General features: G+C 41.6%; 1 protein-coding gene across 1 annotated transcript in view; it reads left to right on the plus strand.

Annotated features, from left to right (window-relative positions):
• LOC109869923 (liprin-alpha-3-like) overlaps window positions 1-27,894 on the plus strand; it is a 64,573-nt gene that overhangs the window by 7,353 nt on the left and 29,326 nt on the right. The window contains exons 4-21 of the mRNA XM_031805061.1: window positions 2,298-2,399; window positions 2,900-3,064; window positions 3,225-3,299; window positions 3,414-3,473; window positions 3,653-3,778; window positions 6,892-6,984; window positions 10,027-10,079; window positions 10,534-10,627; window positions 10,919-11,053; window positions 11,261-11,344; window positions 18,423-18,554; window positions 18,688-18,750; window positions 19,252-19,331; window positions 22,706-22,850; window positions 25,616-25,809; window positions 26,272-26,518; window positions 27,033-27,169; window positions 27,366-27,487. Coding sequence (XP_031660921.1) covers window positions 2,298-2,399; window positions 2,900-3,064; window positions 3,225-3,299; window positions 3,414-3,473; window positions 3,653-3,778; window positions 6,892-6,984; window positions 10,027-10,079; window positions 10,534-10,627; window positions 10,919-11,053; window positions 11,261-11,344; window positions 18,423-18,554; window positions 18,688-18,750; window positions 19,252-19,331; window positions 22,706-22,850; window positions 25,616-25,809; window positions 26,272-26,518; window positions 27,033-27,169; window positions 27,366-27,487 — 2,107 coding nt within the window. The remainder of the gene's footprint in view (window positions 1-2,297; window positions 2,400-2,899; window positions 3,065-3,224; window positions 3,300-3,413; window positions 3,474-3,652; window positions 3,779-6,891; window positions 6,985-10,026; window positions 10,080-10,533; window positions 10,628-10,918; window positions 11,054-11,260; window positions 11,345-18,422; window positions 18,555-18,687; window positions 18,751-19,251; window positions 19,332-22,705; window positions 22,851-25,615; window positions 25,810-26,271; window positions 26,519-27,032; window positions 27,170-27,365; window positions 27,488-27,894) is intronic.

The following is a 27,894-nucleotide window of genomic DNA, read 5'->3' on the forward strand; positions in this document are numbered from 1 at the left end:
TGAACGTCAGGGCAAGGATACAGCACAGCTTGACAGTGCACCTTACGTTGAGCAAGTCCAGAGCATCTTATCTGAGTTTGACAGTCGTTTCACTGACTTTGCATCACTTGAGCCTATTGCCACTTATATGTGCTTTCCGTTTGGCACAGACATAAATGTGGAAGTCATTGCCTCCAAAATGGGATCACTTTTGCAGTTGGACACAACTATAGCAGAAACTGAAATTCTCACCCTTCAAAATGACATTCGGCTGAACTCCAGGGCAACCACTGAGATGAAGGAAGAGTTCTGGGAGCTACTGCTAGAGGAGAAGTATCCCAACATAAGAAGAAGTGCTCTCAACTTATCAGCCCTTTTAGGATCAACCTACCTCTGTGAGTCAGCTTTTTTTCACATGAAGTACAGATCTGTTATGACTGATGACCACCTTGTGGCCTGCATGAGGCCTGCAACAAGCGGCTGCAGCCCAGACTATGAAAAACGACTTGCCTCCACCCTATGCCAAAAGTCACACTAAGGTAGGAAATGAAATGAGTTGCACTTATTTGTGGAAAACATGTTATCGGTCCACATTATATTTGGGTATCAAATAGGTATCATAGCAGCAGGTCCATACTCAGTGGTGTGTTGCTTTTCATACATTTTGTTGGTTGGTTTAGATTTAGAGACTGGTAGATCTCATCAGGCTGGCAAATGAAAAAGTAGATCTCATGTCAAAGAATGTTGGGCACACCTGATCTAGCTGATCTAAGGTGTAATCATTAGTCCAGACAGTTGCAAATGAGAGTTTAGGTAGGCTTATTCCCATTTCATTCCGTTAGCTTCCTTTTAAGAAACGTTTTTCAACAGAATTGGTGGAATGACTACACCCCTGATCACCCGAACACCAGTGGAGGCTGCTGAGGGGAGGATGGTTCATAATAATGGCTGGAATGGAGTAAATGGAATGGCATTAAACATCTGGAAAACATTTGATACCATTCCACGAATTCTGCTCCAGCCATTACCATGAGCCCGTTCTCCCCAATTAAGGTGCCACCAATCTCCTGTGACGCACACACAGTTCACTTTCATAGCAGCCACATACAAACAGCATCATCACTTTGCTTGTTGTATAATTCCTTATCGCATCTATGTCTGCTGGGATCTCCTGTGTGGTAGTTTGCTTGTTGCAGGAGGCCAGTGGGCAGAGCTGGGAGGATAGTCAGCTGATGTGGCGCAGGTGGGCTATAAAAGGTGGCCACATCAGCCAACACACTGTCTTCCGTCACTGGCAGGCTGGCTTCCACCACCTTTGTTTTTTTGGTCTGTTTTCACCATACAACCTCTCTACTCATCCGCACACTACAGATCCTACAGATCCTACAGACAGACACAGTTTATGTTTTGTTTTTATTATTATTTAGTTTAATAAATGTATGCTTGGTTTACTCAACTGCACACACACAGCTTATTCTGAAAACAAGATTTTTGAACGGTAACCCAGTACCATTCTGTGATTTTAGATTAGAATTAGTAAGTGTGCATACAAGTACACCACAATCACTCGGTACAATAAACCAAGCATACGTGAACTGTACAGTATATAGCACACAACTACTAATTGGACCGTGTGATAAAGGGTATGTTTGTATGCTACTCTTTAAATAAGAGTTCTACTGAATGGAGCCCAAAGTCCTTGATCATACAGACAGTGAGAATGAGAGAGAGATGGAATAAAAATAAATGACCCGAGATGCCAAGTGAAATTCTGACCCTTATCCAAAACAAGGACCAACCCCAGAAAGCAGAGTGCCAACAGTCCCACTGTGTCACCATCTGTATACTCTCCTTCTCTTATCTCTGACTCCCATCGCTGTCCCATTGCATTTCATGCTGTATGTTTCTGTGTGTCTTAGGCCATGTTGACGACAGAAATTGCTATGGCTTACATTGCAGCATATACATTGTCATTGTAGTCCTCCAGTCTGAAGGTAGTCAAGTGAAAAAACGAAGGTTCTAAGCTTGTGCCTCCAAAATGAACATTATAAAGATGGTGCTGCCAAAACCAAGCTTCATTTGGGGGTTTCCTTTTTCTTCCAAATAATAGGGATCTTTTTTTGGAAGGGTACGGATCATAAGGATGTGTATGTGTGTACTGTACATGCGTGTGTGTTTTCAGAGTTGGTTGCACACCTAGCTGATTACAGTATATTTCCTGTAATATTGCGTCTACATTGATTGAGTATATGTGAGCATGTTACAAGTCGTCCATATTGTTCACGAATGTTATGTTATGTTGCTTGGGGGTTCTGCAGGAGTTTGCTGTGCTGACTAAGGAGCTGAATGTTTGCCGGGAGCAGCTACTGGAGAGGGAAGAGGAGATTTCTGAGCTCAAGGCAGAGAGAAACAACACACGTGTAAGATGTTTATCAGACATTTGACTCCTTAGCACTTTCCCAGCAGTTGTGTTTGTTCTTTCTCACCCATTGTAGTTGTGGTATTGATTCATTCTATTACTCCCTCTTCTCCTCCCTAGTACACACTTTCACATTTTCTCCTACCGTCCCTCTGCCCTCTCCTTTTTCTCCCCCTTCTCTTTCTGCTATCTTATGCTCTTCCACTCCTGTCTACTCCCTATAAACTCTGTCATTCTGCCACCTTGTCTCTCTCTCTCCCCCTCTCTCCCCTCCTGTGCCTCTCTTACCTTCTGTCCTCCTTTTTCCTTCCTCTCCACCTCCTACTCTGCCTGTCTCTCCTTTCCTTTGCCTCTCTCCATCTCCTTCTGTGCATCTAACTCTTCTGCCTCTCTCTCCCTCTACCTCAATCTCTTTATATGCCTCTTTCTGGCTGTCTCTTTCTCCTACTCTCCCCCCTTCTCTGTCTCTTTCCATCTTTCCCTCTCCCTTCCCATATATAGTTGTTACTAGAGCACCTGGAGTGTCTTGTGTCCCGCCACGAGCGCAGTCTGAGGATGACGGTGGTGAAGAGACAGGCCCAGTCCCCAGCAGGGGTCTCCAGTGAAGTGGAGGTCCTCAAGGCCCTCAAGTCCCTGTTTGAACACCACAAGGCTTTGGATGAGAAGGTGGGAGACCAGGCCACCAGGCTCCCATTTTGGGTCTCCATCCCACTCATAAGCAGCTACTGTAGCTTTCTCTCAACAGTCGCTTTATTGTTTTGATGAAGGGATCCAGACAGACACATTTCTCAGCGTTTCTCTTTAATTTCTCATTTTTGGCCCTAAGGTTCGAGAGCGACTCCGGGTGGCCCTTGAGAGAGTGACTCTTTTGGAGGATCAACTACAAGCAACAGCACAAGAGGTAAAAGCCATACGGATACAGATGTTTTATTAGAGCATGTTATATCTCAATTTCTTGACAATAAGAAAGATACAAATGCATTCACTATTTTTTTGTCATTTACCTCTCTTGCAGGTAATCTCTTTAAGAGACCAAATTAAAAGACGGCATAAAGGGCTGGACGGCGGGAAAGATGTAAGGCGGGATTTATGCACGTTGGTTCCAGTATTTATGTTTGTTACCGTCCACAAGTTAATAACAGTACATAGTATATGGGTATTATGATGTGTCTCTTTGATATTCAACATGGGTCTAATTGATCTCCTTTCCCATCCCTCTCCTTTCTCGAAAACCATCGTTGCCCGTGACATCAGCGCCTACCCAATGGACCGTCTTCTGGATTGGACGGAGAGATCGGCAGACAGAGAGAAACGGAGATAGAGCGCCTAAGAGCTGAGCTCTGCCAGCTGAAAGAGAGACTGGCCCTGATGTGTCGACAGGTGGGTTAGAGAAGGAGAGAATGTAGCCTACCCTAGATGTTTTGGTACATGTATTCAACAGTAAACATGTTTAAAATGCACAGTAAAATACTGTAAATGTGTTTTACAGCACTCTGTAAGACTTTTCTGTCATTTCAACTGTAAAACACTGTAGAATGCACAGTAAAATACCTTAAATGTGTTTTACAGAATGAATTATGGTGCATTGTGGGAAAAATGTTGTGGGCGGTGAAAGAGTCTCTGGCTCATTAATGTATTTTAAGACGTGCCTTGTAAGAGGCTATATTTGTTGTATCCGTGAGAGTGCTGTACCCCAACAGAAAACAGTAATATACTGTATTTTAAGGATTTCTACAAACCTTGTCCTGAATATCACTGCTAGTAAATTTCTGTAATTCAGAACACAGTACCATACTTTATTTTTTGAGCGACAAAAACCATTTGAACACTAGTGACTCATTAATATATTCTGAGGGGTGTCTTGTAAGAGGTTATATTTGTTGCACCTGTTAGTGAGAATGCTGTACAAATATAGCTAATATGTGGTAGTGGTTCCCTAACAATTAAATGTATGTAGGGAACAGATCAGAGTGCAAGTGATATAAAACACCAAATATCAGTTAGTGTGCTGGAAAGTAAACCCATCTGGTACTGAGTCGGACACCCCTTTGCCTCCAGAACAGCCTGAATTATTTGGTGCATGGAAACGTTGCTGAATTGGTATTAAGGGACCGAACATGTTTCAGGAGAACATTCCCCACACTATTACCGCTACTAGCCTGTACCGTTGACACCAGGCCGGATGGGGGCCATGGACTCAAGCTGCTTACCCCAAATCCTGACTCTGCCATCAGCATGACAAAACAGGACCCCGGATTCGTCAGACCTGGCAATGTTTTTCCACTCCTCAATTATCCAGTGTTGGTGATCTCGTGCCCACTCTTTCTGTTTTTAGCTGATAGGAGTGGAACCCGGTGTGGTCTGCTATAATAGCCCATCTGTGTAAAGGACCGACGAGTTGTGCGTTCCGAGATGCTGTTCTACACACCACGGTTGTACTGTGCCATTTGTGGACAAACCTGTTAGCTTGCACAATTCTTGCCATTCTCCTTCGACCTCTCATCAACGAGCTGTTTTCACCCACAGAACTGCCACTGACTGGATGTTTTGCGTTTGCCACACCATTCTCGGTAAGCCCTAGACACTGTCGTACGTGAAAAGCCCAGGAGGCCGGCCGTTTCTGAAATACTGGACCACTGGTTAATATGTCACTGGGTAATTACAGTAATATTCTGTAATTGTAATTGGTACTGTAAATTAGATTACAGTCATATTTGTGGTACCGTAAAATGGATTACAGTAGCTGTACTGTAAAATAAATTAAAGTGACTTACTGGCCAATTGCTGCCAGAATGTTACTGTAAATTTACATTAAAAGTTTTACAGTGTAATTTATTTAAGTGATAATGCCCGAGAAGCCGGTGTTTGGATGATATATAATGCCCTTCGAGGGCATTATCACTTTTATACAACGGGTTACCAACATATTCAAATAATAATTGACATATTTTCATTAAAAACTTTATTTTGATGAATGTATTCATACTATTTCATCCTTTCACAAGATATAGTCCCGAAACAAATCTAGGGTTGCTACCCAAGCCGGCTGGTCGTTCGTTTTATTGGTTCGGTTGCCAGAGACGCGACCCAGTCGTTCAGTCTTTTTGTTCTGTGTCTATGGACGTGACCCAGTCGTTCAGTCTTTTTGTTCTGTGTCTATGGACGTGACCCAGTCGTTCAGTCTTTTTGTTCTGTATCTATGGATGTGACCCAGTCGTTCAGTCTTTTTGTTCTGTATCTATGGACGTGACCCAGTCGTTCAGTCTTTTTGTTCTGTATCTATGGATGTGACCCAGTCGTTCAGTCTTTTTGTTCTGTGTCTATGGACGTGACCCAGTCGTTCAGTCTTTTTGTTCTGTATCTATGGATGTGACCCAGTCGTTCAGTCTTTTTGTTCTGTATCTATGGACGTGACCCAGTCGTTCAGTCTTTTTGTTCTGTATCTATGGACGTGACCCAGTCGTTCAGTCTTTTTGTTCTGTGTCTATGGACGTGACCCAGTCGTTCAGTCTTTTTGTTCTGTATCTATGGATGTGACCCAGTCGTTCAGTCTTTTTGTTCTGTGTCTATGGACGTGACCCAGTCGTTCAGTCTTTTTGTTCTGTGTCTATGGACGTGACCCAGTCATTCAGTCTTTTTGTTCTGTGTCTATGGACGTGACCCAGTCGTTCAGTCTTTTTGTTCTGTATCTATGAATGTGACCCTGTCGTTCATCCTAAATGTTCCATTACCACACTGACTGGCAACATTATGACTTGCTTGCTAGCTAGCCAACTACGGCTAACTTACAGTCACGTCAAACAGTGCAGACAGAATAACAACAGCAGCTGCATTTGTTGAAGCTGTTTTCTGGTGACATTTATTTGAATACATCCATAACATTGAGCTAATGAGGTGCGATTTCACCTGGCATAGAGAATGTGCTCTCTCGTCAGGACAACAAAATGTTAGTCTAAAAGAAATGTGCGATAATGTCTCGAAGTGTGTAACTTCCCTGACTGGGCTGATGAGACAGTGGATTGCGCAGTCAGATGGAACAGAGTAAATAGGCATTTTAACGTCATTTAGCCGATGGTAACTTCTGAAATAGACACCAGCTGGAATGCGTTTTTAACCAATCAGCATTCAGGATTTGACCCACCCGCTAAATAATATGGGCTTAATGCAACCTATACTCTTATGAACCATTCCCAACACTATTGTGTGAGAGTGTGAAAGAAAGAGAAAAGAGAAGAAATATAAAGAAAAAGAGATTAGGTTGGGGGGGTGTATGAAGAACCAGTTCCCTTCTTCCCTCTTGTGGACAGTCATAACATTTCATCTGTTTGACAAAACCCACACAGCCTGATCATTGAACATTTTCTATATATTTGCCATAAACCTGCCTCTACCCAAACCAGTGCTTCACGGCTTCACACATAAAGGCTCTCATATCCTGTTATAGTCCTTTATTGTCCCTTATCATCTTATTGCTCTTCCTCGTGTCATTTCAGGTTGGGGAAATAGAGGAACAGCTTGCAGCCGCCAGGAGGGAGGTGACAAAGTCGAAGGAGGCCAATCAGAAGCTCCAGAGGGACGTGAAGGAGGTCAGTCAGGCCAATCTGTTCCTGGCCAAGGCCTTTGGTCAGGGATGGGAAACCTTTTTCGCTCGAGGGCCACAGCGGTATTACGAAATTCAACGGAGGGCTGAAGTGATTTTTTTTTACCTATTTGTTGTCAAAATCAATTTGCGTGACAGAAAAAGGACCGCTATTTCAAAATCATATAGGTCAATTATAATTTCTACATACAGTACTTTCTATCTAGTTTTAGACGCTCAATTAAGGCCTGGGGCATCTATTCTTACGTAAGGCCTGGAGCATTTACACACACACATTTTTTTTAATTAGGCTGCCCACCCCATGCCTTACATTCTATCAGTTCCCGAAGCCTCTCTGTACAAGCTGCTTTTCTATCCCATTATGTGCATCCAATGCAAATATCTCAAAGCACAGAGCATAAGAATGCCTAGTATGAATTACGGGAAAAGATGCATTAATGAGTTATATTCATCATGGATCAGTGGCAATATATCATTTAGCTCCCGAGTGGCTCCTGAATGGCGCAGCAGTCTAAAGCACTGCATCTCAGTGCTAGAGGCGTCACTACAGACCCTGGTTTGATTCCAGGCTGTATCACAAACATCTGTGATTGGGAGTCCCATAGGGCGGTGCACAATTGGCCCAGCATTGTCCAGGTTACGGTTTGGCTAGGGTAGGCCGTCATTGTAAATAAGAATTTGTTAACTGACTCGTCTAGTTAAGTAATGGTTACAAATGTAAAAGTCCAAACATGTAGTTAATGATGCATAATTATTTTTTGTTAGTTAAAATTGAGCTTACAGCACCTGGTATTCCAAGGCTGTCTCCCATCCAAGTACCCACCAGGCCCGACCCTTCTTAGTTACCAAGATCAGATATATTCAGGGTGGTATGGCCACATCCTCCGAAACATGACCCGCCTTGCCGCGCTACTTCTTATCACTACTACTCTCTTAACCCGGAAGTCAGCTGAACCAATGTGTTTCAGATAAAATACCAAATATCAACATAAGTAGCAAAAGAGGCCTTTATTATGCGTCATTAATCCTGTGTGGCAGTCAAAAGAACCGCGACCAGGAGCCTCATAGTACACCTCACAATTGTCCCAACGCCGTACCGGTGTAGATTTCCTTGGCTCATCGTGCTCTAGCGACACGTGGCAGAGTTGGGCGTCTTCGGGGCTGGGACAACTGTGCGTCATTAATCTTGTGTGGCGCAACAGTCAAAAGAACTGCGACCAGGAGCCTCATAGTACACCACACAATTGTGGAGAGGGCCTGGCCGGGGGGATTTCCTTGGCTCATCGTGCTCTAGCGTCGTAGTGCTTTTGGCCGCTCACGAAGCATAATAAAGTCCTCTTTTGCTAGAAATTACAGTATATATTTTTTTAATTTTACTAGGCAAGTCAGTTAAGAACAAATTGTTATTTACAATGACGGCCTAGGAACAGTAGTTTAACTGCCTTATTCAGGGGGAGAACAACAGATTTCTACCTTGTCAGCTCAGGGATTTGATCTAGCAACCTTTCGGTTAGTGGCCCAACGCTCTAACCACTAGGCTACCTGCCACTTGTGATCACTCTACTAAAGTTTTACCTTTTGGACTCTATTAAGTATTGGTGTACCGTCCACGGGACAGTTGTAAATCATGCAGCGCTTTTTGTCAAGATCGCAGATTTTAGAGAAACAACAAATGTCGGTACATATAAGTATCTTTTATCGGCTGAAAGCTTAAATTATTGTTAATATAACTGCACTGTCCAATTTACAGTAGCTATTACTGCGAAAAGATGCCATGCTATTGTTTGAGGAGAGCTCCTAACAAGCTCCTAACAAGACTTCACTATATCATTAGGGCTGTAGTATATCCTATAGGACACCATATTTGGTCAGAGATCCACGCCTTCATGACGCGCCGATGACGCGGGCAGTCATCACTTGAACGACTGTATCTTTGTCAAATAAGCACCAATCATCAAACAAAGCTAGCTAGATAGCCAATGAGCTGGGTTTTATGGGAGTATCTGGAAACCATGTATATGTCGTAAAATGTAGCTACTAACGACAGCATGCCTTTTCATTTTGGGCAGAAATTATAAGAATATTCAATTATGAAGTTATGAAAACTGGTTGTTTTGCAAATGTTGAACTTATAATATGGCTACAATTACTTGGAACGCTAAATCAAAGTCCAAGTTTAAAAAAATGTAACACGAATGCGAATGTGTCCTTCACGATTTGCCCAAATGAACCTGGGGACTTCACACTAAAAGTCTTGTAATTCACTCATAGTTAAAGTTATCCGTCTGAAACGTTGCATGTGCACTGCCGCCATCGTGTGGACACTATCAGAGTGATGTAGTGGACACTACACCTAGAGTGATGGTTAGAACTGGGACCTTTCTCTTGCATTTCAAAGATGGTGGTAGAAAAAAAACTGGCAGTTTTTTTCTTTGTATTTGATCTACCAGATCTACACTTCAAAGTGTTTCCTTTCAAACGGTACCAAGAATATGCATATCCTTGCTTCAGAGCCTGAGCTACAGGCAGGTAGATTTGGGTGTGTCATTTAAGCAAAAAATGAAAAAATGGGGGCTATCCCTACAAAGTTTATAATATTATTAAGCATGTAAATTAATATTGAATATGAAAGAAAGAGTAGCTATAAGACGAGCCCTAGGTGACAAGAAAGACTAGAGGAGCTGTGCACATGTTAAATGACTGAACAAATGTGATAATGAATATTCAATTCATATACAGTGGGGCAAAAAAGTATTTAGTCAGCCAACAATTGTGCATGTTCTCCCACTTAAAAAGATGAGAGAGGCCTGTAATTTTCATCATAGGTACACAATGACAGACAAAATGAGAAAAAACAATCCAGAAAATCACATTGTAGAATTTTTTATGAATTTATTTGCAAATTATGGTGGAAAATAAGTATGTTTAATGTTTAGGTTACCATTTCATACAGTTTGTGATATTCACAATGTGTAATGTGTTTATTTGGATGATTAACGTTGCTTTACTACATTTCTGCATCGTTCAGGCTCTGTGCCAGAGGGAGGATATGGAGGAGAGGATCACTACATTAGAACGCAGGTAACCCTCTATTTGCAGAATGATACTGACTCGTGTGATTATTCATTTCCCATTTTTTACACCCAGTACAATGGTGCCAAACTACCAGGTTTTCCCCTCATTATCTGAAAAGCTGTCACCAAGGTGTCACAACACCTTTCGTCCTTATCTCAATGCCTGGGTATTTTCAATCGTTACAGCACACTGCAATAGTTGGCTTGTGTCTGTATACTGTAAATACAGTGAAGAGTGGATGTGCATAACTAATGGCATAACTAATGGTCAGGGATGTAGTGGAGCATAAATGCTCATAAACTTTGTTTAGAAAATGTTTACACTCCTATTGTGCCAAATAAGCTTTGTTAGCGTTAACATTGACATTACTCGCTGTCGGTCATCGGCCCAACCAACGTTCACCGTTGGTGTTATCCACCTTTGTTATCATCACATCACAATGTGTCCATGTTGTTTGCAGGTACCTTAGTGCTCAGAGGGAAGCAACCTCTCTACATGACATCAAAGATAAGCTGGAGAATGAGCTGGCCAGCAAGGAGTCACTGCACAGACAGGTAATGGTTAACACACGACTACAAGGGTAGCTTACATAGATGTACAATAACCCTGTAAAAATGAGTAGGTTATATCCAGAGTAGCATGGTAGGGCCAGATTCTTACGGCCAATTTCCTGTACCTAGATTGAAGTCATTCTCAATGGAGTATCTCCATTAAAAGTGTGTTAGTCCAAGACTAGGCTTAATCTGAGTCCAGAAAACCAGCCCTCGGGCTCAGACCTGGATTATATAAAAATATTCCTGACTTCATCTGCTTTCTTCCCTCTTTCTCGTCCTGTGTGCTGTCAGAGTGAGGAGAAGAACAGGCAGTTCCAGGAGCGTCTGGAGGACGCCAAGCAGAAGCTCCAGCAGACCCTGCAGCGGGCCGAAACACTGCCCGAGATTGAGGCCCAGCTCGCCCAGAGAGTGGCTGCCCTCAACAAGGTACTGTACTGGATGTCTAAGTTCATTCTGTTTGCTCTGTTTACTCATGTGGATATTTCTGACTGTCTGTGAAACTGCTTGGTTGTGTCTGTCTGTCTCTTTCCACTTTCTACCGTCCGTCCGTCTGTAAGACCTGAGTTGTCCTCCTATTGGCAAACCAACTATCTGTCCGTGTGTTACACGTGTGACTCTATCTTTTCTATTTAGGCAGAGGAGCGCCATGGAAACTTTGAGGAGCGACTACGACAGATCGAGGGACAACTTGAAGAGAAGAATCAGGAGTTGCAGAGGGTAATAATGGACTATTTGTTTGTACACTGTAAACCCCAATGCGCTGTCATTATAGGAAACCTGTTGTACTAAATATATCTGAGTACAGTTACTTAAAGTGATTTTGGAGTCATTTCTCAAATCGATAGAGTCGATGTGATCCTGTAGGGCAGGGTTGTCAAACTCATTCCATGGAGAGCCTAGTGTCTGCTGATTTTAGGTTTTTCCTTTTCAGGTAAGACCTAGACAACCAGGTGAGGTAGGTTTCTTACTAATCAGTGACATTAATTCATCAACCAAGTACAGGGGAGGAAGGAAAACCCACAGACACTCGACTCTCCGTGGAATGAGTTTGACACATGCTATAGGGGGATCCAGATATGAGTTGGACAGTAATTAGCTTGCCCTGTATTGCAGAATTACCACTTATTGTTAGTGACAGACATGTTTTATTTTATTTAACCATTATTTAACTAGGCAAGTCAGTTAAGAACAAATTCTTATTTACAATGACGGCCTACAGCTGCCAAACCCGGACGACGCTGAGCCAATTATGCGCCGCCCTATGGGACTCCCAATCACAGCCGGTTGTGATACAGCTTGGATTCAAACCAAGGTGTCTGTAGTGACGCCTCTAGCGCTGAGATTCAGTGCCTTAGACTGCTGTGCCACTCGGGAGCCCCTGTTTGTTGAATTCGTTCATTTTCAGTCCTGTGGCCTTCACCATGCGAGTTCTTAGGTGAATGTTATAATTCTTTATGAAAATACATATCTCATAAGGCCTAGCTTTACCCTAATACAATAACCTGAAAATCATTGCTTACCGGCTACATCATGCCTGCAAGTGGGGTTGCAAAACTGGTAACTTTACTAAAATTCCCAGATTTAAAAAAAAATATATACTGTTTGAGGGGTTTCCTGGAATCCTCCAACTGGGATTCCTGGAATCTTCCAACTGGGATTCCTGGAAAAACAGGGAAATGTACTAATGATGTTACGTTTGATACCGGAGTTCAGAGGTATGTGTAGCAATCGCTAAGCAGCTAACTTCGAAGCAGTTTGCCGATGCATGTATCACTTTATCAGAAGTACATCATCAATGACATCTGAAGCTTCGATTAATCACGTGCTTTTTCAAACCATGTGTTGCACAATGTGAGATCCCACTGATTTTGCCTTGGTTCTGGTGCCTTCTTCGATTCCAAGCTACTTTCAAACACAGACCTCCAATGGACACCGTACTTACAAATAAACACAGAACAAAAATTTAAGCGCAACATGTAAAGTGTTGGTCTCATGCTTCATGAGCTGAAATAAGCTGAAAGGGGGCTCCCAAGTGGCGGTCTAAGGCACTGCATCTCAGTGCTAGAGGCGTTACTACAGACCCTGGTTCGATTCCAGGCATTATCACAACCGGCCGTGATTGGGAGTCCCATAGGGCAGAGCACAATTGGCCCAGCGTCGTCCAGGTTAGGGTTTGTCTGGGGTAGGCCGTCATTGTAAATAATAATTTGTTCTTCATTAACTGACTTGCCTTGTTAAATAAAGGTAAAAAAAAAAAAAAAGATTTAGGCCCATTGTCGTGCCATTCATCCACCGCCATCACCTCATGTTTCAACATGATAATTCACGGCCCCATGTCGCAAGGATCTGTACACAATTCCTGGAAGCTAAAAATGTCCCAATTCTGCCATTGTTACGGCTTTCTAGGTGTGGTGAAGGAAAGTACTTAGACCAGGGCGTGACAGCCATGGCCTGCATACTTACCAGACAGAGCATGTTTGGGATGCTCTGGATCGACAGCGGGTTCCAGTTCCTGCCATTATCCAGCTACTTTGCACAGCCATTGATGAGGAATCGGACAACATTCCACAGGCCACAATCAACAGCCTGATCAACTCTATGTGAAGAAGATGTGTCGAGCTGCATGATGCAAATGGTGGTCACAGCAGATACTAACTGGTTTTCTGATCTGCGCTCCTAAAGCCAAAAGTCCTTCATATTAGTGGATTTGGCTATTTCAGCCACACCCATCTCTGACAGGTGTATAAAATCGAGTACACAGCCATGCAATCTCCATAGACAAACATTGGCAGTAGAATGGCCCATACTGAAGAGCTCAGTGACATTCAACGTTGCACCGTCATAGGATGCAACCTTTCCAACAAGTCGGGGAGCCTTGTAAGGATCCAACGGCGAGTGAGTAATCCCCCTCTACCATCAGTCCTATTAGCGAACGTGCAATCATTGAATAACAAAATGGATGAGCTCCTATCAAGGCTATCCTACCAACAGGACATTCAAAATTGTAATATCTTATGTTTCACCGAGTCATGGCTGAACAACGACATGGATAACATACAGCTGTCTGGGTTTTCGGTCCATCGGCAAGACAGAACAGCTGCCTCCGGTAAGACATGGGGTGGCGGTCTGTGTCTATTTGTCAATAACAGATGGTGCACAAAATCTAATATTAAGGAAGTCTCAAGGTTTTTCCTAGCCTAAGGTAGAGTATCTCAAGAGAGTTTTGCGCTGTATTTTTTTGTAGCTGTCTATCTACCACCACAAACTGATACTGGCACTAAGACGGCACACAAAGAGCTCTATAAGGCCAAAAGCAAACAAGAAAATGCTCATCCAGAGGCGGTGCTCCTAGTGGCCAGGGACTTTAATGCAGGGAAACTTAAATCCGTTTTACCTCATTTCTACCAGCATGTTAAACGTGCAACCAGGGGGGGGGGGAACTCTAGACCACCTTTATTCTACAGGCGTACAAAGCTCTTCCTTGCCATCCATTTGGCAAATCTGACCATAACTCTATCCTCCTTATTCCTGCTAACAAGCAAAAAATAAAGCAGGAAGTACCAGTGGCTGTTTTGCTAGCACAGACTGGAATATGTTCCGGGATTCTTCCAATGGCAGTGAGGAGCACACCACATCAGTCACTGGCTTCATCAATAAGTGCATCGATGACGTCGTCCCCACAGTGACCGTACGTACATACCCCAACCAGAAGCCATGGATTACAGGCAACATCCGCACTGACCTGAAGGCATTTTTACACTGCTGCAACTCTCTGTTTATTACACATGCATAGTCACTTTACCTCTATTTAATTTTTTGTTTTTTATTTAACTTGGCAAGGCATTTAAGAACAAATTCTTATTTACAATGATGGCCTAGGAACAGTGGGTTAACTGCCTTGTTCAGAGGCAGCATGACAGATTCTTACCTTGTCAGCTAGGGGATTTAGAACTAGCAACCTTTCGGTTACTGGCCCAATGCTCTAACCACTAGGCTACCTGCCGCCTCTCTACATACATGTACAGTCCCAGTCAAAAGTTTGTACACACTTACTCATTCCAGGGTTTTTCTTAATTTTTACTATTTTCTACATTGTAGAATACCTGAAGACATCAAAACTATGAAATAACACATATGGAATCATGTAGTAACCAAGAAAGTATTTACCAAATCAAAATATGTTTAGTATTTGAGATTCTTCAAGGTAGACACCCTCTGACTTGATGACAACTTTGTACACTCTTGGCATTCTCTCAGACAACGTCATGAGGTAGTCACCTGGAATGCATTTAAATTAACAGGTGTGCCTTGTTAAAAGTTCATTTGTGAATTTCTTTCCTTCTTAATGCGTTTGAGTGAATCAGTTGTGTTGTAACAAAGTAGGGGTGGCATACAGAAGATAGCCCTATTTGCTAAAAGACCAATTCTATATTATGGCAAGAACAGCTCAAATAAGCAACGAGAAACGACAGTCCATCACTCCTTTAAGACATGAAGGTCAGTCAATGCAGAACATTTCATGAACTTTGACAGTTTCTTCAAGTGCAGTCGCAAAAACCATCAAGCGCTATGATGAAACTGGCTCTCTTGAGGACCGTCAACAGGAAAGGAAGACCCAGAGTTACTTCTGCTGCAGAGGATAAATTCATTAGTTACCAGCCTCAGATTGCAGCCCAAATAAATGCTTCACAGAGACATCTCAACATCAACTGTTGAGAGGAGACTGCGTGAATCAGGCCTTCATGGTCAAATTGCTGCAAAGAAACTACTAGCAAATAATAAGAAGAGACTTTCTTGGGCCAAGAAACACAAGTAATGGACATTGGGCCACCGGAAAGCTGTCCTTTGGTCTGATGAGTCAAATTGATTTTTATTTTTATTTTTTAGTTCTAACCGCTGTGTCTGTGAGATGCAGAGTAGGTGAATGGATGATCTCCACCCATGTGGTTCCCACGGTGAAGCATGGAGGAGGAGGTGTGATGGTGTGGGAGTGCTTTGCTGGTGACACTGGTGTGATTTATTTTGAATTCAAGGCACACTTAACCAGCATGGTTAAGCCACAGCATATCAGAATACCACAGCATTCTGCAGCGATATGTCAGTCCCATTAAGAGCAAACCAGATGGGATATCATTTGTTTTTCAACAGGACAATGACCCAACACACCTCCAGGCCGTGTAAGGGCTATTTGACCAAGAAGGAGAGTGATGGAATGCATAGTGAAGGAAAAGCAGCCAACAAGTGCTCAGCATACGTGGGAACTCCTTCAAGACTGTTGGAAAAGCATTCCAGGGGAAGCTCGTTGAGAGAATGCCAAAAGTGTGCAAAGCTGTCATCAAGGAAAAGGGTGGCTACTTTGAAGAATCTAAAATATATTTAGATTTGTTGAACAATTTTTTGGTTACTACTACTACATATTATTCTACAATGTAGAAAATAGTAAAAATAAAGATAAAACCTTGAATGAGTAGGTGTGTCCAAACTTTTGACTGGTACTGTACATATTACCTCAATTACCTCGACTAACCATTGCCCCCGCACATTGACTCTGTACCGGTACCCCCTGTATATAACCTTGCTACTGTTATTTTATTGTTGCTCCTTAATTATTTGTTATTTTTCTCTTTTGAATTGTGTTTTTGTATTTTTTACAACAGTTTATTTTAGTAAATACTTAACTTTTTTCCTTAACTGCATTGTTGGTTAAGGTCTTGTAAGTAAGCTTTTCACAACACCTGTTGTATTCGGCGCATGTAACAAATAACATTTGATTTGATAAGCTCAGAGAACGGGACCTGAAGCACTTGCGCGTAAAAATCATCTGTCTTCGGTTGCAACACTCACTACTGAGTTCCAAACTGCCTCTGAAAGCAATGACAACATAACTGTTCATCGGGAGCTTCATGAAATGGGTTTCTATTGGCCGAGCAGCCCACAAGCATAAGATCACCATGCGCATTACCAAGAGTCGGCTGGAGTGGTCAGGCTGTTTTTCATGGTTCGGGCTAGGCCTCTTAGTTCCAGTGAAGGGAAATCTTAACGCTATAGCATACAATGATATTGTAGATGATTCTGTGCTTCCACTTTATGCTAACAGTTTGAGGAATGTCCTTTCCTGTTTCGGCATGACAATGTCCCCATGCACAAAGCGAGGTCCATAGAGACATGGTTTGTTGAGATCGGTGTGGAAGAATTTGACTGGCCTGCAAAGAGCCCTGACCTCAACCCAATTGAACACCTTTGGGATGCATTGGAACACCAACTACAAGTCAGGCCTAATTGCCCATCAGTGCCCGGTTCTAACTAATGCTCGTGACTGAATGGAAGCAAGTCCCCTTCACAGAAGAGTGTAGGCTGGTGTAGCAGCAAATGGGGGGGACCAACTCCATATTAATGCCCATGATTTTGGAATGAGATGTTCAACGGGCAGGTGACCACATACTTTTGGCCATGTAGTGTATCGTGACCAACAGATGTATATCTCTATTCCCAGTCATGTGAAATCCATAGGTTAGGGCCTTTATTTCAATTGACTGATTTCCTTATATGAACAGTAACACAGTAAAATCTTCGAAATTGTTGCATTTATATTTTTCTTCAGTGTAGTCACCTGACCGGTAGCTTAGCAGGTAGAGTAGTGAACTATGGAACATTCAGGGATGTGAGGGGTATGAGGTCGAATGAAGTTGAATTTCGCTGCACAAGCATTTTGCTACACCGGCAATAACATCTACTAGACACGTGTATGTGACCAATAACATTTGATTTGATTTAGGTGAAACCACAATTTCTGCACTGTAGTTAAAATATTTGTTTTTCTATTTAGTATCGTGTGCATCTGTGTTAAGAATCCTAAATAGTGCCATAGATACAGTTTTTGAAAGATAGTAAACTTGAAGGAAAAACAAGGAACCATTCCAACTGATTATAAGCTATTATAGCCAGCGACTTACCATTGCATCGAGACGCTTAGATGAAAACAGTGGAGAGAAAAACGTATTTTCTGATAATCACACGCTGCTTTTCATTGCTAACCAGCAGATGTCACTTATGTGCATTGTGAACAGATAATGAAGCTCTGACTAATGAACCCTTTTTTGGCAACATTTGGTGAAAGCCCCGAAGCCTTCCGAAAGCATTAGTTTCCCATCACTACAACACTACCTGCAGGCCACATTATGATGGCTTGCAAAGTGATGTGCAATTCCTATTGGAATTCAGCCAGAGTTAAGATATCAGTTGACAGTTGACATTTTAATTCAGCAGCAACCTGCATTCATAATGACTGCCAGGGTTAGGAACAGTGAGAGGAGATTGCATAAGCCTTTTAAACTGGAACATACATTTCAGTCAAGGGGGCAAACATTCTAACTAAATGTATGTTATTTATGTTCTGTGTAGCATAAGATTAATCAATCACTCAATGTACATGCAAAACACAGGTATTAAAAACCATTTTAGAAAATTCACCTGCAGAAGAACAAGCTGGGGGAAAAAAAATGTGTTATCATAACTTAACTTTGAGTTCAACTTACTATAATTATTTGATACAAAAATGCCTTGGGGTTTACAGTGGTCTATTATGAAGTCTCATTCATGCTTATAACAAGTTACAAAGCATTATACCTGCTATACTTTACCTACTAAAGTGGTCATGTGTTACAAGTGTTCCTTACCCTCCATTTTGGCCAATCAATTTTATGAACTGTATGACCTCTTACCCAAAAGCTCACGGTTTCTTCAGCTTTTTGTCTTCTCTACCTTGACCCTCACTATGTCATTTCATCTGTTTCAGGCAAGGCAGAGAGAGAAAATGAATGACGAACACAACAAACGCCTCTCGGATACGGTGAACAAGCTACTGTCTGAGTCCAACGAGCGACTGCAGCTTCACCTCAAAGAGAGAATGGCTGCCCTAGAGGAGAAGGTACTATAAAGCATTGTTAACCATATGCTAAATTAAGCTAATATTGCCATCAATAATCCTAAGCATTTTTTTATCAACACAGTGAATGGCAAACATGAGTAAACGTGGCATAATCACTCCTCTACTCTTCTAGAATGCACTGTCAGAGGAGTTAGCAAACATGAAGAAAGTCCAAGATGATCTTTTAGCGAACAAGGTACATATCTTCCCCTTATTGTATCCAGTTGATCAGATTTCAATATGTACATTGTTGTTGTACTTTACATCTGTCGAATGAGGACATCAGCAGTACTTTATACTGATTTAGAACTTTGGACTCGGGTCTTACTCATTGGTTGTTTTTAGGGCTATACACTGACTTTTGCAAACCATTTTTGGGATACTAGTGTGGATAGTTTACCCTCCCCAGTCTCAATATGCAATTGAATCTATCATCGCAAGGGTTTGTCTGTTTCGCGGCGAGAACTGGAGACCAGTCACACTGCTCTGCACTGATAACAATATGTTGGTTTTGCCAACAGACAAAGACTTCTGTGATCTTGTAGTTTTGTCAGTTCTGTCTGTTCTTTAGTTATTCTTATATGTGGTCTTTGTTTTGTTATTTTAGTATGGAAATAGATGCATGTAAACAAGTAGGCACTTTTCTTTACTGGAATATAATGTTATCCTGTACTGTGCTCCCATCTCTCTCTCCCAGGACCAGCTCATAGCCGAGCTGGAGAGGATTCAGCTGGAGGTGGATCAACTGAGGGGGAGGCCTGGCTCTTCTTATTCCAGGTTAGCCACAATTGAGCTGCAAGGGTATTTATAAATACATTTGATAATAGCATAAAATAAACACATTTGTTCTCTCGAGGGAAAAGTAATCCACCCCTTGTCAGAGGATGATGTTATGAACACGTTACCACTCCTAAATGATAGACTTTCTAAATTTGTTTATCATTTTGCTAAGACGACCAAAGCAAATAGTTTCGAGCAGAGATATTATCAATATGTTTTGCCCTCAAAACCAACAAAAATATTGGTTGGTGACAAATCACTGATGTTTAAGGTCCTGAACAGTCAAAATCATGTTTTTCATGAAATTGGATGATAATTGGATGAAACCAGATCAAAGTATGACTACCAAAGTATGAAAAATGACTGTTGCTTCTACATTGATATAAGTGTTTCATAAAGTTACTGGTCCCCTCCCCCATGTCAAACACTTGGATTCAAATCAAATAAAATCCAATTTTATTGGTCATATACACATGGTTAGCAGATGTTAATGCGAGTGTAGCGAAATGCTTATGCTTCTAGTTCCGACAATGCAGTAATAACCAACAAGTAATCTAACTAACAATTCCAAAACTACTACCTTATAGACACAAGTGTAAGGGGATAAAGAATATGTACATAAAGATATATGAATGAGCGGCATAGGAAAGACACAGTAGATGGTATTGAGTGCAGTATATACATATGAGATGAGTATGTAAACAAAGTGGCATAGTTAAAGTGGCTAGTGATACATGTATTACATAAAGATGCAGTAGATGATATAGAGTACAGTATATACATATACATATGAGATGAATAATATAGGGTATGTAACATTATATTAGGTAGCATTGTTTAAAGTGGCTAGTGATATATTTTACATAATTTCCCATCAATTCCCATTATTAAAGTGGCTGGAGTTGAGTTAGTGTGTTATCAGCAGCCACTCAATGTTAGTGGTGGCTGTTTAACAGTCTGATGGCCTTGAGATAGAAGCTGTTTTTCAGTCTCTCGGTCCCATCTTTGATGCACCTCTACTGAACTCGCCTTCTGGATGATAGCGGGGTGAACAGAAACAGAAATACCTTATTTACATAAGTATTCGGAAAGGTCAGAATGTGACAGTTATTTCATAGTTTTGATGTCTTCACTATTATTCTACAATGTAAAAAATAAGAAAAATAAGAAAAACCCTTGAATGAGTGGGTGTTTTTAGCATTTTTAGCATTTGTATCCATAAAAAATATTGCTTTAGTCACTCAAAAGGCTATTTTACATCAGAATCAGAATGACTGTTCCGGACCTTTAAGTTTACATTGTTCTTCTCGCTTTTTGTTAGTTGAGGTAGCATTAGATTTCTTTCTAATGTAGTGTGAAAAATAAAGAATATATTGTGATTGAGGATAAAATGTCACAATTTCACTCAATTTACAAAAAAAAATTAAAAATCATTAAAACCTCTTAAGGATCTGCCCCTTTAAAAAAAAAATCACCTAAAATAACATACCCAAAACTAACTGCCTGTAGCTCAGGCATTGAAGAAAGAATATGCATATTCGTGATATCATTTGAAAGGAAACACTGAAGTTTGTGGAAATGTGAAATGAATGTAGGAGAATATAACACATTAGATCTGGTAAAAGAAAATACAAAGCAAAAAACCAAAACATTTTTAATGATTTTTTTGTACCATCATCTTTGAAATGCAAGAGAAAGGGCCATAATGTATTATTCCAGCCCAGGCACAATTTAGATTTTGGCTACTAGATGGCGGCAGTGTATATGCAAAGTTTAAGACTTATCCAATGAACCATTGCATTTATGTTCAAAATGTTGTATCAAGTCTGCCTAAATGTGCCTAATTGGTTTATTCATAACTTTTCAAGTTCAGAACTGTGCACTCTCCTCAAACATTAGCATGGTATTATTTCATTGTAATAGCTACTGTAAATTGGACATTGCAATTAGATTAACAATAATTTAAGCTTTCTGCCAATATCAAATGTGTCTATGTCCTGGGAAATGTTATGGTTACTGACAACCTCATGCTAATCGCATTAGCCTTTGTTAGCCTATGTAACCGTCACGTGGGGGACCCACCGATGCTGAAGAAATGCATAACTTTATTTTTCAGGAAGTGAGAGGATTCTGAAAGATCTATATCTATATCTAGATCTAGATCTATAGCTATAACGAATAAAGTATTTTTATTTTCTCATCTCACAAAATATGACAAACTCTTTTGGGCAACTAACTTTTTTGGTGACCACTGCCCTATGCAGGCTGAGATCTACAACACAGATGTTTTTTAAAAGTTTTTACATGACTTAAAAAACGTAAGCCTATGCAACACTAATCTATTAAAAACAGTTTTGTATCAATGAGTTTTGTGCAGTATAATATACACCCAATATATTATCACTGCATATTGGCTATGATTGAATTGCCCTGCCAATGTTGTTCCTCTCAAACCATTATCAAATTGTATTTAAAAACTTGATGTATATGATCACACTGGTAATACATCATTTGTTGTATTACTTGTGAGACACAGCTAAGTGAGCATAAATGTAATAATTTGCTTTCTACATTTTACTGGACTGATGGTGCCTGCATCTGATGGTCAGTCTCAGCGGAGGGATAACATCAGAGGTTCTGCCTCTCATCGTTGGACTGTCCCTCAGCTCTCCCCCCTCCGCTAAGACTGACCAAAAAGGGGAAACTGTCTTCGAGCTGATGGTAAAACTCGAGTCACACCGCATCATTTCTGCCTCATACACAAATTCATGTTGTTACTCCTATGACTAGAGAAAGTGAAATATTCCATGATATTATAAAACACAGCCGCTAATAATAACTACGCAAGCCTATCGATACACTTTGCTACTCATTAATTGAAGCTGCAGTACTGGTTGCATCGCAAGTGGAGCAGCGCCTTTCATGGCTTATAAAGTGTTGAATAAAAAGTATTGACTGTGCTGAATGAAACTTAAACATGAACTCACTCATAAAAAACAGCACTGCTGTATTTGTTGGCAGTCTCTTTCTAGTCATGGTTTTAGATGTTTTGGAATCACAGTATCAACAAGAAAGTCTATAGGTGCACTTGATTTCCTCTCTGAGCATGCAGAGTAGGCAGAGTTTGTACCTTCAGACACATGAAATGGTTCAAAATGGGAATACTTCACCTACCCGGTGTTCAGGGCAGCTGAAACAAATGCACCTACTGCCAACAACGCAAGACAGAAAAAAGTAGGAATGCAAGGCTTTATTATAGAAATGTTTCTCCATTAACTAGGAATGCCTTGGAGATCGACCATTCTATTGCGATCGACTGTTTGTGACCAATGCTGCAATGTGAGCTCACTTCCTTCCAATCTATTTTGAAGATCTCTTTCAGGGAGTGCCTCAGAGCTCCGGTACCCCCAGGGTGGTGGCTCCCTCCCAGCCGGCTATGGCAGCTCCTCCTGTGGTGTGGTGGTCCGGAGGGCACACCGTGGCCGATGGGCTTCCCCTAGGGATGAAAGCAACAAGGTGAGGATCTCATGGACTATCTACAGTACTGTAGCTCCCTAGTAGCCTGGTCCCATAACGTATTGGCTATAGCCAACTCCTAGAAAGGAAAGGCTGCGCATTTACAGTGCCTTCGTAAAGTATTCAGACCTTGACTTTTTCCACATTTTGTTACGTTACAGCCTTATTCTAAAATGGATTAAATAAATAACAATTCTCAGCAATCTACACACAATACCCCATAACAACAAAGTGAAAACATTATTATTATTATTTTTTTACATTTTTGCTAAATAAAAAAACTGAAACACCTTATTTACATTAGTATTCAGACCCTTTGCTATGAGACTCGAAATTGAGCTCCGGTGCCTCTTGTTTCCGTTGATCATCCTTGAGATGTTTCTACAACTTGATTGGAGTCCACCTGTGGTAAACTCAATTGATTTGACATGATTTGGAAAGGCACACATCTGTCTATATAAGGTCCCACAGTTGACAGTGCATGTCAGAGCAAAAACCAAGCCATATGGTCGAAGGAACTGTCCGTAGAGCTCCGAGACTAGATTGTGTTGAGGCACAGATCTGGGGAGGGGTACCAAAACATTTCTGCAGCATTGAAGGTACACAAGAACACAGTGTGGCCTCCATCATTCTTGAATGGAAGACATTTGGAACCACCAAGAGTCTTTCTGGAGCTGGCCGCCCTCTGTGGAGATGGGAGAACCTTCCAGAAGGACAACCATCTCTGCAGCACTCCACCAATCAGGCCTTTATGGTAGAGTGGCCAGACAGAAGCCACTTTTCAGTAAAAGGCACATGACAGCCCGCTTGGAGTTTTCCAACAGGCACCTAAAGGACTCTCAGCCCATGAGAAACAAGATTCTCTGGTCTGATGAAACCAAGATTGAACTCTTTGGCCTGAATGCCAAGCGTCACGTCTGGAAGAGACCTGCCACCATCCCTACAGTGAAGCATGGTAGTGACAGCAACATGCTGTGGGGATGTTTTTCAGGGACTGGGAGACTAGTAAGCATCGAGGCAAAGATGAACGGAGCAAAGTACAGAGAGATCATTCATGAAAACCTGCTCTAAAGTGCTCAGGGCCCCAGTCTGGGGTGACGGTTCACCTTCCAACAGGACAACGACCCTAAACACACAGCCAAGACAATGCAGGAGTGGCTTTGGGACAAGACTCTGAGCCAGAGCCTGCACTTGAACCTGATCGAACATCTCTGGAGAGAGTGGAAAATAGCTGTGCAGCAGCTGTGATAAAGCTTGAGAGGATTCGCAGAGAAGAATGGAAGAAACTCCCCAAATACAGTTGTACCAAGCTTGTAGCGTCATACCCAAGAAGACTCAATGCTATAATCGCTGCCAAAGGTGATTCAACAAAGTACTGAATAAAGGGTCTGAATACTTGTGTAAATTATATATATATATATATATATATTTTTTTTTTTTCATGAGCAATTTTTTTTTTTTTTGCTTCGTCACTATAGGTTGTGTGTAGATTGATGAGGGAAAAAAAATATTTAATACATTTCAGAATAAGGTTTTAACGTAAAAAAATGTGGGATCTGAATACTTTCTGAAGGCACTGTATGTGGTCCAATGCAATTGAATAAATACCAACATTTCAACAGCTTTGCTGCCTTTGTAAGGGTTTCAACTCCTGTCCCACAATGTACAGTCTTAGACCAGTCTAGCTCTCTGGGTGGCGCCCAATTTTGTGTTTTAATGATTTATGATAGACTGAGTGACCTGTCACTCCTACACATTGGGGCCATTTCGTTTGAGTCTTGATTTGACATGCAAGGATAAAAGTACACTGTAAGACATTTCTCTAATTTCAACAGTAAAACACTGTTGAATGCACAGTAAAATACCATAAATGTGTTTTACAGAATTAATTATTGGAACACTGTACCCCCACAGAATACAGTAATAGACTGTATAAGAAGAATTTCTACAAATATTTTCAGTAACTTACTATTTTCTGCCAGTAATTTACAATAGTTCAGAATACAGTACCATAATGTATTTTTGGAGCTCCAAAAACCTTTTGTACACTAGTGGGTGCATAGTACTGTTGTTTCTGACTCATTAACATATTTTTAGGGGTGTCTTGTAAGAGGCTATATTTGTTGTACCTGTTAGTGAGAATGTTTTTTGAATTTAGCTGATATGTGGAAGTGGGTCCCTAATAATTAAAGTAATATAGGGGACAGATCAGTGTGGCGTCTAGTCTCAAACCGTTAATGGTTGATTGGCTAGCCATGTCCTTTTGATCTGTTTTGCCCTGTAGTCACCTGTCAGTTTAGAAGCCTTTGTTGAGGCCTAAAGTGCAAGCGATATGAAACACCAAATATCAGTTGGCATGCTGTAATATATAATTACATATTCACTATCAGCAATTTATGAATAGTTTTTCAATACAATTCAACAATAAAGTACTGTTTTGCTGTATATTTGATGTAGCGTAATGTAAATTATGGTGCATTGTGGGAGGGAAATAATCGCTGGCTCATTAACATATTTTAAGGTATGCCTTGAAGTGGCTATATTTGTTGCACCCGTTAGTGAGAGTCCTGTGCCAATTTAAGTGAAACGTTTCACAGCGGTTTTCAAATAACCAACTCATCATCAAGCTTTGCTTGGGAAACCCTGTCTTACTGTAAATTTTACAATAAATGTTTTACAGTGTAGCTAACAGCATTCCAAGTCCTCTTCTTTTCCCTTTCTTTCTTTCTTTCTTTCTTTTTCTCTCCTCCTCGGTCTCTCTGCAGTATGGAGAGAGGGACAGTGGCACCATGCTGGGTCCCAGGTTTGAGGGGGGAACTGAGGGGGGCTGCTCAGACGACGAGGAGGACAGGGAGACCCTGTTTGGCTCGGAGCTGCTCTCGCCCAGTGGGCAGACGGACGTGCAGACCCTCGCCATCATGCTGCAGGAGCAACTGGAGGCCATCAACAAGGAGATCAAGTAAGTCTTCTGGTACAACGCAAACAGGATTGCTGGGTTTGACTGAATTCCTAACGGACCTAAAATTGCCTCAGATATACGTCAATAAACTACACTCTTACTATATCCTCTGTCCCATTCAATGGGTGATCCAGAGGTCAAAACAATTCCTAACATTCGACCTCTCTTCGCTTTTCCACTCTGCTTTGTCTAAACCAGGAGTGAATAACAACACCGATACAGATGGATAAACTCACACTCCCTTGCTTTACTCAAGCCAGAGGTTTATTGCACATGCATATTATAAAATAGTGATGCCGCAAACATCTCTTTGAGCTATCCTCAGAAGTAATTTTCCTATTTTTCTCCCTTCTCTTTCTTCTCCTCTTTTCTCATTTCCTCACTTCTCCAATGCCCTCCACTTGCCCCTTTCTGTCTCATCACTCTTCCTTTCCTCCCCTTTCTCCTCCACTCTCCTCTCAGGCTGATCCAGGAGGAGAAGGAGAGCACTGAGCTGAGGGCGGAGGAGATCGAGAGCCGGGTGAGCAGCGTGGCCATGGACTCCAACCCTCTCCCACCCTCCTCACTGGGCGGGGGCAGGGAGAGTGTGGGGAGGGGCTACATGACCCCCTCCGTCACTTCCTCCACCTTGGCCTCCCCGTCTCCCCCTAGCTCTGGACATTCCACCCCCCGACTGTCCCATTCCCCTGCCCGAGAGTCAGACAGACAGGTACATTACCGTACTGCTGGTGGCTGTCTGTGTTTGGACACATCTAGCATTTCAATGTGCGCTTCTTGGTTGTTGCTCCCCAACGGGTGAGGCTAGTTGAAATGACATATGTCAGTTTATAATCAGAACTGGTTGTAGCCTAGTTGTAACATCATTTCAATAGTTTTACCCGCTAGGTAAAGGAGCCTCTTCTTTATTTCTACACTGTGTTTGTTTGTGTGTTTGGTCTTCTAAATATGTTCTCATGTGGCTGCACGAGAAAAACAATTATGCCAATCTGGTATTATTGTTGCTGCAAGTCTCAAGTGTGCTGTGACTTAAATGAGCTGAATTGTTTACAGTACAACAAATAAAAATAGTTTTCTAATGTGATTTAAATGGGTTGAACTGTCTATAGGGTTCCAAATGAATTAAACTAGCACAGTTTCTTGAATGAACACATATTCCTACAGCAATTAAAATGTATTAGAGTTGTCTACAGTGACTCAATTGAACTGATTCTCTGTCAATACAGAACAGCAAAGAGAGCGACGACTGCCGGGCGCTAGCCCTGATTGACTCTACCCCTCCAGTTCCCCGCGCTCTGCGATTAGACAGAATGACTCACACACACCCAGGTGCGGGTCTGGATGATCACCGCGAATTCTGCAGGTACTTTAGTGTGGTGTTTGTTAGGAAGCTAGGTAATATAATTAACTTCCCGTTGAAATAAAGAAAAAAAAATGTATATAAAATAGCTAGCCAATAGAATACATATCGAATAGATTACCAACTAGATCAGTGATGTGTCACCAGTGATGTTCTGAGATTAATTTGTCCGTCTGTCTGCTGATGGTGCAACCACCAGTAGTCAGGACTTTCTCCACAAAGCCAGCAAGAAGAAGAGCATCAAGTCCTCCATTGGACGCCTGTTTGGAAAGAAGGAGAAAGGGAGGATTGGAGGACCTGGGAGTCAGTCTGCCTCTCTGGGTAAGTAAATATAGAGTGTTAACCATGTGTGTGTTATGAGGGTTAGATACAATGTAAGGTTGCCTGCACACGTATACAGTATACACTATTATTCACAATATAACAGTAATATAATTGACCCTAAAGACATATACAACAAGGTCAGCAACTTTCAGTTTTAAGAAGAAAAACCGATGGCAAAACCGACTTTCCAGTAATCATGTGGAGTATTCCTAGACATGGTCTCCAACCCTGTTCCTGGAGAGCTACAGTCCTGTAGGTTTTCACTCCACCCTAATATAGCACATCTGATTCTAATAATTAGCTGGTTGATAAGCTGAATCAGGTGAGTTTACAACTGGGGTTGGAGCGAAAACCTACAGGAGGGTAGCTCTCCAGGAACAGGGATGGTGAACCCTGTTAGACAG

The sequence above is a fragment of the Oncorhynchus kisutch genome, linkage group LG25 (genome assembly GCF_002021735.2).
Source record: "Oncorhynchus kisutch isolate 150728-3 linkage group LG25, Okis_V2, whole genome shotgun sequence".
In the NCBI taxonomy this organism is placed as follows: domain Eukaryota; kingdom Metazoa; phylum Chordata; class Actinopteri; order Salmoniformes; family Salmonidae; genus Oncorhynchus; species Oncorhynchus kisutch.